This window comes from Sorex fumeus, unplaced genomic scaffold, assembly GCF_029834395.1.
Source record: "Sorex fumeus unplaced genomic scaffold, SorFum_2.1 ptg000036l, whole genome shotgun sequence".
Classification (NCBI taxonomy): domain Eukaryota; kingdom Metazoa; phylum Chordata; class Mammalia; order Eulipotyphla; family Soricidae; genus Sorex; species Sorex fumeus.
Genome location: NW_026606093.1, coordinates 17,240,968 through 17,256,363, shown reverse-complemented (window position 1 = coordinate 17,256,363; position 15,396 = coordinate 17,240,968). Strand labels below are relative to the sequence as shown.

General features: G+C 41.5%; 1 protein-coding gene across 1 annotated transcript in view; it reads right to left on the bottom strand.

Annotated features, from left to right (window-relative positions):
- Positions 1-15,396, bottom strand: part of DNAH9 (dynein axonemal heavy chain 9) — a 577,218-nt gene that overhangs the window by 33,926 nt on the left and 527,896 nt on the right. Inside the window, exons 64-65 of the mRNA XM_056117744.1 lie at positions 4,726-4,917; positions 1,708-1,899 (exon numbers count right to left, since the gene is read on the bottom strand). Coding sequence (XP_055973719.1) covers positions 1,708-1,899; positions 4,726-4,917 — 384 coding nt within the window. The remainder of the gene's footprint in view (positions 1-1,707; positions 1,900-4,725; positions 4,918-15,396) is intronic.

Genomic DNA, 15,396 nt, shown 5'->3' with positions numbered 1-15,396 from the left:
AAGAAAAGGAAATTCTCTAAGTCATGTGTAAGTATGCAGACCATGTGATTGCTGCCCATTGCCGTTCCTGCTTCCTTGGTAATTTGTTCACTAGGTTCTGAAAGATACTCTTGCACAAGCTTCTTGGCTAAAGCCTTAAATACGTTAGGTCAAGTTTATTTTTAAAAAGTATTATATTTTCTTGGAGGTATTATTGTTTGTAAATTCTCATAAACCAGGTTTATTTTCGATATAGTGATTTTTTACAACTTATACTTTAAATTTTATGAATTGAAAAATTGCGTGTGCGTGTGTGTGTGTGTGTGTGTGTGTGTGTGTGTGTGTGTGTGGCATGGGGTAGGGTGTGCGTTCTAAGTCATGGGTCTTTATAGATATAAGACATTTTACTCTTGAGCTATCTTCCTGGTCCCTGACTCTAAAAAATTTAAAACTTACAGTTATATTCCTATGACCTGTGTTTTTCTTGAGTCTGATACTCAAGTATGTCAAATACCTACCTGATGTGCTATTACAGCCCATGAATGTGTCTTTTTTAAAAAAAAATTTTTTTTTGTGTCACACCCGGCGATGCGCAGGGGTTACTCCTGGCTTTGCACTCAGGAATTACTCCTGGTGGTGCTCAGGGGACCATATGGGATGCTGGGAATCAAACCCGGGTCGGCTGCGTGCAAGGCAAATGCCCTACCCACTGTGCTATCGCTCCAGCCCCTAAAAATTTTTTTTAAAAAATGTTTTCCATGACAGGTAAACATTTTTTTTTTTTTGCTTTTGGGGTCACACCCGGCGATGCTCAGGGGTTACTCCTGGCTCATGCACTCAGGAATTACTCCTGGCGGTGCTCGGGGGACCATATGGGATGCTGGGAATCGAACCTGGGTTGGCCATGTTGGCTGCGTGTAAGGCAAACGCCCTCCTCGCTGTGCTATCGCTCCAGCCCCAGGTAAACATTTTAAACATAAAAGTAAAAATAGCTGTTAAAATGAAAGGCCAAAGTTTCAGTAATAAAAAGATCCATGATAAGGATTTTCTTGGTGTCGGTGTGTCCATATATGTGCCAAAGTTAATAAATATCAATAGAGAATAGGAGGGGTCTATCCACCTGAAGATATTTAGAATTTCTAATACAAACTTTATGAAAAGTTGGCTAAGACTTTCGTGAAAATTTGCTCCTAACCTCTTTATTGGTATCCTAAATAAGAACAATCAAATCAATGCCCAGCATTTTATTTGCAGGAAAATACACAGGCTGGGGAGATTTCATAGCAGGTAAGGTGCTTGTTTGACATGTGCCACAGACTCTGGTACTAATCCCTGGACCACCTATTGTCCCCTGAGCCTTTTCAGGAATGATCACTAAGTGTACAGCAAGGAGTAAGCCCTGAGCACTGCTGGGTGTGGTTACAAAAAGTAAACAACAAACAAAAACAGAAAAAGAAGAAAAAAAGCAATAAGTAGAATTATTGAACAGAGTATGAAGGATGAAAAAAGATCATCAAAGACTTGATTTCACCATTAATTTAAAATCAGGGATCTTATACTTAAATTGAACAGGTTGTTCTAGGAGATGACATCCACACGTAAAAGCTTGACTGTTTAAACCATCCCCTCCCCCCACCCCTGATACTACAAGAGAGTCTCATGATGAACAAAAGCCAAGGCTGCATGTTGGCATCCTCAGGGTGTTGTGATGATGAAGACCAGACTCACCTGATGATAACCATTGTAATCCATGTTTCCGGGCAGTAGAAAACCAGGGGCCAAACACAGATCTCCTTCTAGCATTTCTGGTTTGATGAATTCCTCCAGGTAAGTTCTGCAGAGCCTTCTGTCCCAGTCATCTGTAATATGGCCTCCATACATGATTTCTCCAAAGAGGTAGCGCAGATCATCATAGGGAACCTGAGAGAGAAAAGAAGCCTTGCCTTACTCACAGTCGTCACACTGACCTCAGGAGTGGGCAGGGCATGAGTCACAGGAGAAGCCGGTCCTCTCAAAGTTAGGCTTTGCCTCACTCATGATCATTAATGATTGCAAACAAATCTCTTTATATTACTCTCCTTTTATCACTGTAGCACCATCCTCTCATTGTTTATTGATTTGCTCGAGCAGGCACCAGTAATGTGTCCATTGTGAGACTTTTTGTTACTGTTTTTGGCATATCGAATATGCCATGGGGAGCTTGCCAGGCTCTGCCGTGCAGGCAGAATACTCTTGGTAGTAGGAGGTTTACTCCATGACTTGGAGACCAGCTGCATATGCTAGGGGAAAAGGCAGCTCAGATAGAGAAAGGAGCACCAAATAAAGGGTGTTGAGAAATTCCTCCCAGGATGGGAGATTCATGCTGAAAGTAGACTATGGACTGAACATGATCACCACACAATGCCTGTTTTGCAAACCACAGCACCCAAAAGGAGAGAGGGAACAAAAGGGAATGCCCTGCCACAGAGGCGGGGTGGGATGGGGGGGACGGGTGGTGGGAGGAATACTGGGATCATTGGTGGTGGAGAATGGGCACTGGTGGGGGGATGGGTACTCGATCATTATATAACTGAAACCCAAGTATAAAAATTTTTAAGTCTGTAACTGTACCTCATGGTGTTTCACTAATAAAAATTTGAAAAAAAATACTCTTGGTAGCTCGCCATGCTCTCTGAGAGGGGTGGAATAATCGAACCCAGGTCTGCCATGTGCAAGGCAAATGCCGCTACCTGCTATGCTATTGCTCTGGCCCACTCTCCATATATAAGTAAAGTAAAAGTAAAGGCCCTCCCGTTGATCATCGATTTGCTTGAGCAGGCCCAGTAACGTCTCCATTGGAGACTTTGTTGTTACTGTGTTTGGCATATCGAATACTCTCGGTAGCTTGCCGGGCTCTCCGAGAGGGGCGGAGGAATCGAACTCGGGTCGGCCATGTTGGCTGCGTGCAAGGCAAATGCCCAACTGCTGTGCTATCGCTCCAGCCCCTATATATAATATATATTTGCATATATATATATTAAGTGCACCATTTTCTTCTTGTTATTGTTTTGTGGTTATTAATTATGGTAACAAATCTTTAAATATATATTCAAAAATATACTTTATTATATATTATTTGCATATTATTATATATACGTATATATATTATTGTTGTAATGACTAAAGGCCACACATTTGATTGTAGTGCTTATATAGTTTATGTCCTTGATATCATACACATTCTTGTTGTTTTGGTTTTTGAGTCACACTGGATGTTCTCAGGGCTTATTCCTGGCTCTGTGCTCAGGTATCATTCTTGGTAGGTTTAGGGGTTTGTATGTGGTGCCAGTGATAAAACCTCGGTTGTCCGTAAGTGCCCTGCCTATTGTACTATCTCTTGAGCCCAGAGATCATACACCTTTATTGTGGTGTTGGGGATCACAAGCAGCAGAACAGCTTATATTTCACTTAAGCTTGTTGGTGATGTTATGAGTCAAATGCATGGTCTCACTGGCCTTAGCGTTGTAGGGCAGGTACTTTTCCACTGAGTATTCCAGTCCCCTATGAGCCCTCTGTTTACTTATCATGAGTCCTTTTTAAAAGAAGAGAATGTCAGGTGGAGGAAAGCAAGGAGTAGGGTTCTTTTCTAATTTGCCACAATTAGCATATCAATATATTATTTTTCAATATATTAAAATATTTTTAACCTTCCTTTGAAGGTTTAAAATGAATGGAATACAGCATGAAAGTCCACTGGTTTTGAAGTTATGGTGGGAAGCTACTTGGGGAAGTCTGTTTCTTAGTGCAGCAAATGAGGATTAAAGTCGAGAAGGGCAGGCTTCCTAGAACCCATGAGCTGGAAGAGGTGGATTACTTAGGGTATCTGACCTGACATATTTTTCCACCAGAAAGAGAAGATGGTCTTGCTGATGCTGTGTTTGGTTCATCAAAGAATATCCTGATGATGTGGGCGTTCCCTCAAATAAAAGAGCAAGAACTGCTTAGGCTTGTTTTCTTTGAATGGAGATATCAGAGCTGGAGCGATAGCACAGCGGTAGGGTGTTTGCCTTGCACGCAGCCAACATGGCCGACTCGAGCTCAATTCCTCCGCCCCTCTCGGAGAGCCTGGCAAGCTACCAAGAGTATCTCACCCGCACGGCAGAGCCTGGCAAGCTACCCGTGATGTATTTGATATGCCAAACACAGTAACAACAAAGTCTCCAATGGAGACGTTACTGGGCCCGCTCGAGCAAATCGATGAACAATGGGAGGACAGTGACAGCGATACAGTGATCAGAGAGTAAGTGAGACTGCTGTGTTGAGACTATGGCTTCTTCTTTAACTTTGACAAGACCATGTCTATGGTCTTCTGAGATGTACACTCCAAAGAAGTTTTGCATGCTTGACTAATTAAATAACAACTCGTATTAGGGGAGTGTGTGGTCCTTTCTTGCACACCATGATCTTCCCCTCCCCCCGTTGTGCTGCAAATGTACAAGGGTGGTTTTGCAGAGCCTGGGTGACTGGTCATGCAACACCAGGCATGAGTCACGAGATTATTTCCTGAGTTTTCTTGGTTTCAACCTTCCATGGTATTCTTCTTACCCTGACACTGGGGTTGGCACCTGGATTAAACTTGCACTTCTTCATTCCATTTTGGGAGTGTGTAGATCTTTTCCAGAAATTCCCATTTTTCCATGAGTAACTGTATCATCTTTCTGAGAGGTGACCTGCCCTACCAACCTCATCTGATGCTGTGTTCTTTACCTTTGTGTTGGCCTCCAAAAAGTTGTAAAGCACATTCACAGAAATGGTAAGGTCCCCAGTGTTGAAGGGGTAGGAGCGATTCCATCCTTGGGGCCCAAACTTTCGTCTTTCTGCCACCACTGCATGAAAGTAACAAAGAGCAAAGAGGATGCTCTTAAACTCCATCTCTCGGGTACACATATCCAAGGTGTCCTGAAAGGAAAGAGTAATGAATGTTAGTAAGTATTTTTTACGCAGAAGAGGCTAGAGTTGGTTACAATTTGCTGAGGGTTGTAATAGTTTCTATAAATTTGTGCTAGTTTTTGAGCTGCAGTGAGATTACACATTGTATTGCAGTTTGCTTTAAAGGGATCATCGTAGATTGAATATTAGTTTATAACCTGAATTATAATTTAGATTCAGGTTATAAGGGACTTGGTTTAATGATAAAGTTTGTACATATGGATATATTAATTAAAATCTCAAGTATAGCTAATGAAAAGGATAGTGGGCTATGGGCAGGTTTTGTTGGTTACATTGGACTGGGATATGGGTAGGGATTTCTATAGCATTCTATTGCATATTTCTCGCTCTGATTTATTGTCAATCATAGAAACAGTATGTTTATTTACTTCCTCTGTAGGAGAAGAATCTTAGCTCATCTGACTAGAGGTCTGCTAGAAAAGGGAGAGGATAGTATTATAATCTTAAGAAAGAGAAAATTTGTGTCCTTTCTCAATCTAACTCCTCCATTGAGGGAAACAATTGTATTGGAAGTCCTTGTTAGAGAGTGTATAGAAGGAAGGGATGTAACTTGTGAATATGGGAGGAAAGAAGGGGACATGGAAGGAAAGAAGCAAGAGATTGTCCATAGGAAGTAATGGAATTGTGGTTGGTGTATTTTCAGGGGGATGATGGTGATGGTGGGAGGGAGAAAGCTTACGTTAGAAAAGTATGATGAAAATAAGGGCAAATATGAAGGAACAGGACACAAATTTCTGGATTCCTTAATCCAGAAGTTAAAAATAATTTCAACCAAGTGAGACCCTTTACTCAAAACCAGCAAGGTATTGCAGCTGGAAGCCTAAGAGAGGAACTTGGGCTAGAGAGATAGTCTCCATCCAGGTTCAATCCCTCTAACTCACATGGTTCCCCAGTCCTCTGGGAATGATCCCTGAACACAGAGCCATAAGGAAGCCTTGAGCACAGCTGGTTCTGCCACCCTCCAAACAAACAAACAAAACCTAGAGAGAAACTAAAAGCTCACAGAAATTGAGTTGAATTCTGTCATATATACGCACACACACACACACACACACACACACACACACATATATATATATATATATATGTACATACATACATAAATAAGCTACTGGAAGATGGGGGATCTGGGTGGAGGAGACTCAGTCCCAATCTGAGCAGTCTTGGAGATCTCAGCCCCAGGTCCCTCACACCTGGGTTCCTCTGCTGGTTCTTTCATGTGTGAGACTCCTGAGCGTGTGGAGAGCGGTCTTGAGCATGGCTGTGGCAGGGCTCAGGAAGTCATCAACTGCTGGGGCTCTGCTTGGGGCGAGGAGGGAAACTCAACTTGCCCTCCTCCAGGGCCCTGGTGAGGACATCCAGGCAAGGGGGCAGGAGACTCTGTGTTGTTCTCTTTCGGGAGCTTGGTTTTATAGTCTCTGTATCTTGGCGGTTGATGGGATTACACGGTGCTGGGGGCACTTGGTGGGTGTAACTGTCTAGCTACTGGAAAATGGGGGAACCTAGGTGTGCGGGAACTGGGGCTGAGATGTCCAAGCCTGCTCGGATAGGGACTGAGTCTCCTCCACCCAGATCCCTCATTTCCAGTAGCTTATATATGTATGTATGTATATATATGTGTATATATATGCGTATATATGTATCTATAAAAAACTATTTCCCTCGAAGATTGGTTGCCTCTTACTTTGAACCCCATCAAATGTGGTATAGTACTCTTGGAGTATGGGTGGTGTGAGGCATGAGTTGTCATGTGGCTGTGATGTGGCCATGTGGTCCAGGAATAGGTTCAGTCGTGGGTAAGGCTCAGCCCGAGCATGTGGAGAGCGGCCATGAGCATGGCAGCGGTTGGGTTCTGAAGGTTTTTGGCTGCCGAGACTGGGTCCCTTGGGGCGGGGAGGGGTCTCACCCACCCCTTTCAGGGCCGCCCAGAATGAAACAGCCTGACTCGGGGTCCGGCACCATGGTTATGGCATGTGTCATGTTATGTTCCCTTCCAAGAGAGGACATGCGACTCTGAATCATGGCTGATGATGAGATTATCTTGTGAATGAGATTTTAAAATAATCTCTCTTCTGTTTCATAATTTGTATATATGAAAGCCATGGACTTTTGCATATCATTTTTGGAGACTGCCACTTTACTATACAAATTTATTGTTTCTATTTTGCTTTTTTGTAGTGTGTTTAGTATTTTCTTTGTAGAGTATCATGTCATATACACATTTTGAGAGGTTGACTTCCTTTTCTATCTGGATTCCTTTGATATCTTTTCTTTGCAACTTGCTATTGCAAATACTTCTAGTACTATATTTAATAGCAGTCTCAAGAGTAGGCAACCTTGTCTTGTGGTGCCTGACCTTAGAGAAAGACTTAGTTTTTCACTATTGAGTATAGTGTTATCTGTGGCCTTGTGGTAAATGACTTTGACTATCTTGAGGAAAGTACCTTCAATTTCTATTTTGTTGAGAGTTTTTATCAAGAATGAATGCCATATCTTGTCAAGTGTTTTCTCTGCCTTGATTGGTATGATCTTATGTTTTTTTTTTAATTTTTTCTTGTATTGATATGGTGTATTATGTTGATTGACTTGCATGTGTCAAATCATCCTTGCATTACTGGAGATGAATCCTAATTGGTCATAGGTGTATGAACTCTTTGATAAATTGTGGGATTCTATTTGCTAGTAATTTGTTGAGAATCTTTGTTTCTGTGTCCACTAAGGATATTGGCCTAGGGGTGCAGTGCTGCCAGCAGGTCTACCTGTACCTGACAGGCGAGTGCATCAGCAGCCGGATGGTGCCTCCAGGCTTCCTCATACTCCAGAATTGTCACTGTGCTTCTGGATAGGTCCCAACAATTTGGGACCAAGTTTCCCAAGAAATTGAATGGTCAAAATGTGGGAGCCATGCCTCTGACTCAGCTATACAAGTTCATTTATTGGACTTGCTTCACAGACCCATGAATAAATCTCAAAAGAGATCAAAAGCCACAGTAATCTCATTCTTGCACTGAACATACTGGCTGAACATACCAGATTAAATCGGAGGAGGGCAGGTCAGCCTGATGCCCACCCAAGAAGAGCCCCTGGCAACCACATGCTCCCACAATACATACAAAATCACCACCATACCGCCAGCCAGACTCCGCTGTCTCGGGACTGACCTCACTGAGATATTAACCTGTTGAAAATTCAGATATGTGAAATCTCCAGGCTTTCTTAGAGTTGGGATGGTACTACCTCCCTCCACTTCCCTATACTTCTGGAAGCACCAGCAGTCTCCTCCACGAACCAACTCCAGTGCCATCATGTAAGCTCCTGAAAGAGCCTGAAAAGAATTGGCAGTATGACAGGTTTTGGCATGTTGAATACGCCACAGGGAGCTTGCCAGGCTCTGCCCATGTGGGCAGGATACTCTCAGTAGCTTGCCAGGCTCATATATATATATATGATTTGTTGCCTACTGTCTGAACTCCATCAAACATGGTATGGTAATTATGGAAAATGGGTAGGAAGTGTCTTATGATGTGTCCAAAAAGCGGCCTGGAACGTGGCGACAGTTGGGTAGTGGAGGTTGGCTGCCAGGGCTGGGTCCCTTGGGGTGGGGAGAGCTCTTGCTCGCCCCCCTATGGGGTTCCCCGAGTGAAAACAGCCTGGCACAGAGTCCAGAATTGGCAGTAGGTTCTTTTAATGTCTGAAAGAATTCACTAGTGAAACCATTCAGGCCTGGGCTTTTGTTTTCGGAATAACTTTTGATGACAATTTCAATTTCCTAGATAGCTATAGTTCTGTTCAGGTGTTTCAGATCCTCCTTATTCAGCCTTGGGAGTTATAGAATTCTGGGAATTTATTCATTTTTCTAGGTTCTCTTGTTTTGTGGCATAAAGATTTTAAAAGTAATCTCTGACTCGGATATATGTGGTATCTGTTGTGATGTTCCCTTTTTCATTTCTGATTCAGTTTATTAGTGCTCTCTTTTTTGTGTGAGTTTTGCTAGCAGTTTATCAATCTTGTTTATTTTTTCAAAGAACATTTTATTGATCTGTTGGAATACTTTTTGGGATTCTACTTCATTAATTTCTACTCTAAGTTTTATTATTTCTTCCTCCTGCCTGCTTTGGTTTTCTTTTGTTGGTCATTTTCCAGTTTAAGTTTTTCAGTCAAGTTAGATCTGTGGGCCCTTCCTTCCTGATGAATGTTTGCATAGCCATGAACTTTTCTCTTAAAACTGTCAACTCTGTGTTTGCTGTATCCCGCAAGTTCTGATAGGTAGTATCCTCATTGTCCTCTATTTCCATGCAGTCTTTAAATTTCTTCTTCGTCTTTCTCTCTGATCCACTGCTTGTTCAGTTATGAGCTATTTGATTACCATGTGTTTGGATTGTTTATCCATTTCTGTTTGTGCACCTGCTGTCAGTGAATCATGATCTACTTTCAGTGCATCATGATCTGAGAAGATAGCTGATACCATATTTGTGCTCTTAGCTTTTTAGAGGTATTTTTTGTTTCTCAGCATGTGGTCTGGTTTGGAGAATGTCTCCTTTGCTTTGGAAAAGAATGTATATTTGGCCATTTGAGGATGAAAGGCCCTATATATATGCACTAAGTTCCTCTTTTCCGTTCTTTTTCTCAAAGTATTTTTTTGCTAACCTTTAGTATAGTTGATTTATCAGGAAGTGGCAAAGCAGTGTTGAAATCTCCAGCTATTATTATGTTGCTTTACATGTCTTTAGGTCTATTAGCAGTTGTTTCAGTATTTTGTTGGTTCCTCATTAGGTGCATATATGTTTAGGAGTGTGAGTTTTTCCTGAGGTAGATATCTCCTGATAATTAAGAAATGCCCTTTGCTGGGGGCGTTCCGGTCCATCCTTCACGCCCTACCGAGGCCACCAGTTGCCCCCCACGAGCGGCTCTCTGGCACAGTCACGGCCCCAGAAGCACAAGGACTTAATGCAGAACCCAGCAGCTTGGAGCAGAAAAGTGAATGGACTATGTGTTAATCCAGGCCATCATGTCTGCCCGGAGGGGAAAGGGTGTTGCCCCATTCGCCCTCTCCTCTCTGGAAAGAAAGATGGCGGCCACATGGGAGCCTTGTGGAGAGCAGGTATGAGCCGGGGGTGTGGGGGCGACTAAAACCTCATGGGAAGGGGTGTGTTCCAGTCTGTCCTTCACGCCCTACCGAGGCCACCAGTTGCCCCCCACGAGCGGCTCTCCAGCACGGCCACAGCCCCAGAAGCACAAGGACTTAATGCAGAATCCAGCAACTTGGAGCAGAAAAGTGAACGGACTATGCATTAATCCAGGCCATCATGTCTGTCCAGAGGGGAAAGTGTGTTGCTCTCTTCCACCCTCCTCCCTCTGGAAAGAAAGATGGCGGCCACATGGGAGCCTTGTGGACAGCAGGATTCTGTCTCCTGTGATGAAGAATAGACTACACAGAGGAGGTCCAGTCTCTTACTCATTTTGACATTCTTCCAAAAGAACAAAAGCAACCTGTGTTGGCACGGATGTGGCGAGAAAGCGACCCTCCTTCACTGCTGGTGGGAACGCCGACTGGTTCAACCCCTTTGGAAAACAGTATGGACGATTCTCAAAAAACTAGAAATTGAGCTCCCATTTGACCCAGCAATACCACTCCTGGGAACATACCCAGGAGAGGCAAAAAATATAGTCGAAATGACATTTGCACTTGTTTGTTCATTGCAGCACTGTTTGCAATAGCTAGAATATGGAAAAAACCTGAGTGTCCGAGAACAGATTACTGGTTAAAGAAACTTTGGTACATCTACACAATGGAGAACTATGTAGCTGTTAGAAAAAATGAAGTCATTAAATTTACATAAAAGTGGTACTACATGGAAAATATCATGCTAAGCGAAATGAGCCAGAAAGAGAGGGACAGACATAGAAAGATTGCATTCATCTGGGGAACATAAACTAACAAAATAGGAGACTAACACCCAAGAATAGCTGTGATAAAAACCAGGAGGTTCACTCCATGGCTTGATGGCCAACCACACACTCTAGGGGTAAAGGCAGCTCAGATAGAGAAGGGAGCACCAAATAAAGGGTGTGTGTTGGGAAGATCCACCCAGGATGGGAGATGCATGCTTAAAGTAGACTATAGACCGAACATGATTGCCACCTAATGTTTCTTTTGCAAACCACAGCACCCAAAAGGAGAGAGACAACAAAAGGGAGTGCCCTGCCACAGAGGCAGGGTGGGATGGGGGGATAGGGGGGTGGGAGGGATACTGGGATTGGTGGGGGTGGAGAATGGGCACTGGTGGAGGGATGGGTACTTGATCATTGTATGACTGAAACCCAAGCACAAAAATTTGTAAGTCTACAAATGTACCTCATGGTGTTTCACTAATAAATAAATAAATAAATAAATAAAAAGAAATGCCCTTTGCTGTCTCTTATAACTCTTTTCAGCCTGATAGTATGGCCAACCCAGCTTTTTAAGGGGGTTGTTTGCTCGAAGAATTGTCTTCCAAAATTTGACTTTGAGTATGAGATTAATACCCAAGAATAGCTGAGATCAGCACCAGGAGGATTACTCCATAACTTAGAGGCCAGCCGGGTATCCTAGAGGAAAGGGCTATTCAGATAGAGAAGGGAGCACCAAATAAAGGATGTTTGGAGGATCCTCCCAGGAGGGGAGATGCATGTAGAAAGTAGACTATGGACTGAACATGTTTGCCACTCAATGCCTCTTTTGCAGACCACAACACCCAAAAGGAGAGAGAGAACACAGGGGATTGCCCTGCCACAGAGACGGGGGGATGGGGGGATGGGAGTGGGAGGGATATTATCCATGGTGGTGGAAAATGGGCACTGGTGGAGGGATGGGTATCTGATCATTGTATAATTGAAACCAAAGCACAAAAAATTGTAAATCTACAACTTTAAAAAAAATAAAATAAAATAAAGGGGAAAAAAAAAATTTGACTTTGAGGCTGTGTTTGCCCTGACTGTTCAACTGTAAACACATTTGTAGTCAGCACAGTATTGGGTTCAATTTTTTAACCCATTCTATCAATTTGTGTCTCTTAATTGGTGCATTTAGGCCATTGGCAGTGAGATAAATTATTGTTAGAGTTTTGTGTCTTCAATACTATTTAAAATTAGATAGGCTCTTTGATTACTTTCTCCTCTGATTCATTATCTCTATATAGTAACGAAAAGAATTTTTGTGTATTGACCTCATATCCAGCAACTTTTCTTTATGGTTTATTGCTTATAGGAGGTTGTTATTTGGAGTCTTCAATATATGTCATCATGTATATGCAAATACTGATACCTTTACTCGCTTTTTTCCTGTTTGGATTCCTTTGATTTCCTTTTTTAATGATTGTTATTGCAAGGGCTTTTAAAACAAGGTTAAAAGAGAGAGGAAACAGTGGACATGCTTGTCTTGTGCCTGGTCTCAGCAGGAACGCTTGAAATTCTTTACCATTAAGAATAATATTAGCTATGAGCTTTTTATAGATAGCTGTTACTATATTGAGGAAGTTTTTTCCTCTCCTGTTTTATTGAGGGCTTCTTAAAAAATCATGACTGGGTGTTGGATCTTGTCAAAAGCTTTTCCAGTAGTGATATGATCATTTGATTTTTATATTTACTTTTACTGATGTGGTATACTTGCATCTCTGTGATGAATCACACTTAATCATGATGTATGATTTTTTTTATGCACTGTTTGATTTTCTTTGCTAAGATTTGTTTGAGGATTTTTGCATCAATGTTTATCAAAGAGATTATTCTGAGACCTTCTTTTTTTTGTAATATCTCTGTCAGCTTTGGATATCAGTGTAATGTTAGCTTTGTGGAAGGTGTTAGGAAGGAGATTTCTGTTTCTTTGATATTCTGCTAGAGCTTAAGGATAAACAGAATAAGTCTTCTATGAAGGATTGATTAAAAACTCACCAGTAAATTCATCTGGACCAAAACATTTTCTTGGGGAGAGCCCGGCAAGCTACCGAGAGTATCTTGCCTGCGTGGCAAATCCTGGCAAGCTACCCGTGATGTATTTAATATGCCAAAAACAGTAACAACAAGTCTCACAATTTGTTATGAGACGTTACTCATGCCCGCTTGAGTAAATTGATGAACAACAGGAGGACAGTGACAGTGACAGATTCTTAATTATTGTTTAAGTTTCCTTGCTTTTGATTGGCTTGTTCAGGCTTCTATTTCCTCTAATTCATTTTTGGGAGATTACATATTTCTAGGAATTTGGCCCTTCTTCTGGGTTCTCCAGCTAAACAGAATTGTTTATAACATTAAGATCATAATGTAGGCTCTCATGATGTCTTGGATTTCTGGGTATCCTGTTAATTTCTGCTTTTCTTTGATATATTTGAGTTCTTTCTCATTTACCCTTATAGTCTAGCCAAAATTTTGTCTATCTTGTTTATTCTTTTAAAGAATCAGCTCCTGGTATTGACTCTTTGTATTCCTTTCTTGGTTTCTATAATGTTGATTTCTGCTCTGGCTTTTATTATTTCCTTTATTCTACTAGTCTTTGGATTCATGTTTTATTGGTTCTTCAGATATTTAAGTTGTGAATTTAGTTTTTTATTTTATCTTTAAGGATACCCATGACATTTTTCTTTTTGGGGGGGGGGGTCACACCTGGCGATACTTAGGGATTATTCCTGGTTCTGCACTCAGGAATAACTCCTGACGATGCTCTGGGGACCATATGGGATGCCGGGGATTGAACCCAGGTTGGCCGCGTGCAAGGCAGATGCCCTTCCCACTATGCTATTGCCCCTCCCCTTATGACATTTTTCAAAGAAGTTGATCAAACACTCCTGAAATTAATATGGCAAAATAAATCCCCAGGAATAGCTAATGCAATTCTTGGAGAAAAAGAAGATGGGAGACATTACCTTCCTCAACTTTAAACTGTAATACAAAGCTGTAGTTATTAAAACAGCATGGTATTGCAATGAAGACAGACCAATGGAATAGGGTTGAATATCCTGACACAAGCCCTCAAATATATGATAATTTAATCTTCTATAAAAGAGCAAGAAATGTGAAGTGGAGCAAGGAAAGCCTCTGTAACAAGAGGTTCTGGGAAAACTGAACAGTTGCATGCAAAAAAAAAAAAAAGACTCAGACCTCTATATAATGCCATGCCCAAAGGTCAGATCAAAATGGATTAAAGACCTCAAATTTAGACTTGAATCCATAAGGTACATGAAAGAAAAATGTAGGCAAAACCTTCCACAATATTGAAGCTAAAGGCATCTTCAAAAATAAAATGCCATGACCAAACAAGTGGAAGAAAAAAATAAACAGATGGGACTATTTTATACTAAGAAGCTTCTGCACCTCAAAAGAAATAGTGACCAAGATACAAAGACAGCCTACAGAATGGGAAAGTTTATTCACCAAATACCTTTTGATAAGGGGTTAATATCAAAGATATACAAGGCACTGTTTGAACTCTATAAGAAAAAAATCCAATCCCATCAGAAAATGGGGTGATGAAATGAACAGAAACATTCTCAAAGGCAACATTCGAATGGCCAAAAGCTACATGAAAAAATGCTTTTCATCTCTAATCATCAGGGAGATGCAGATCAAAACAACAATGAGATATCATCTCATATCACAGAGACTGGGACACTTCCAAAAGAACAAGAGCAACCAGTGTTGATGTGGATGTGAAGAGAAAGGAACTCTGCTTCATTGCTTGTGGGAATGCTGGTTGGTCCAGCTTTTTTAGAAAAACAGTATGGATATTCTTTAAAAAGCTAGAAATTGAGCTCCCATTTGACCCAGCAATACCACTTTTTGGAATATACCCTGGGACCCAAAAACACACAGTAGAGATAGAATCCGAACCCCTATGTTCATTGCAGCACTATTCACCATAGCGAGAATCTGGAAACAACCTGAGTGCCCAAGAACAGGTGACTGGATAAAGAAACTATGGCACATTACACAATGGAATACTATGCAGCTGTTAGGAAAAATGAAGTCATGAAATTTGCCTGTAAATGGGTGAAATGCCTATAAACACATTGAGTGAAATGAGTCAGAAGGAGAGGGACTTATATAGAATGTCTGTATTCATTTGTCATATGTTATATATAAAATGTAGAGGACTAATATCCATAACCAGGAAAACATGGGCTAGGAAGACAGGTCAATAGTTGGAAATAACCACAAGTGTGTGTGGGGTGGAGAGTAGGTAAAATAGAGAAGGGACCAGTATGACAATTAACAGCTGGAAATCATCATGCCAGACAAGAGCTGAGTGTTAAAGGTAGTTAAAGAAATATACTATATATAATGTCCATCACGGTCCATCACGGTCCTCCCGTTGTTCATCGATTTGCTCCAGCGGGCCTGGTAACATCTCCATCATGAGACTTGTTGTTACTGTGTTTGGCATATCGAATACATCAT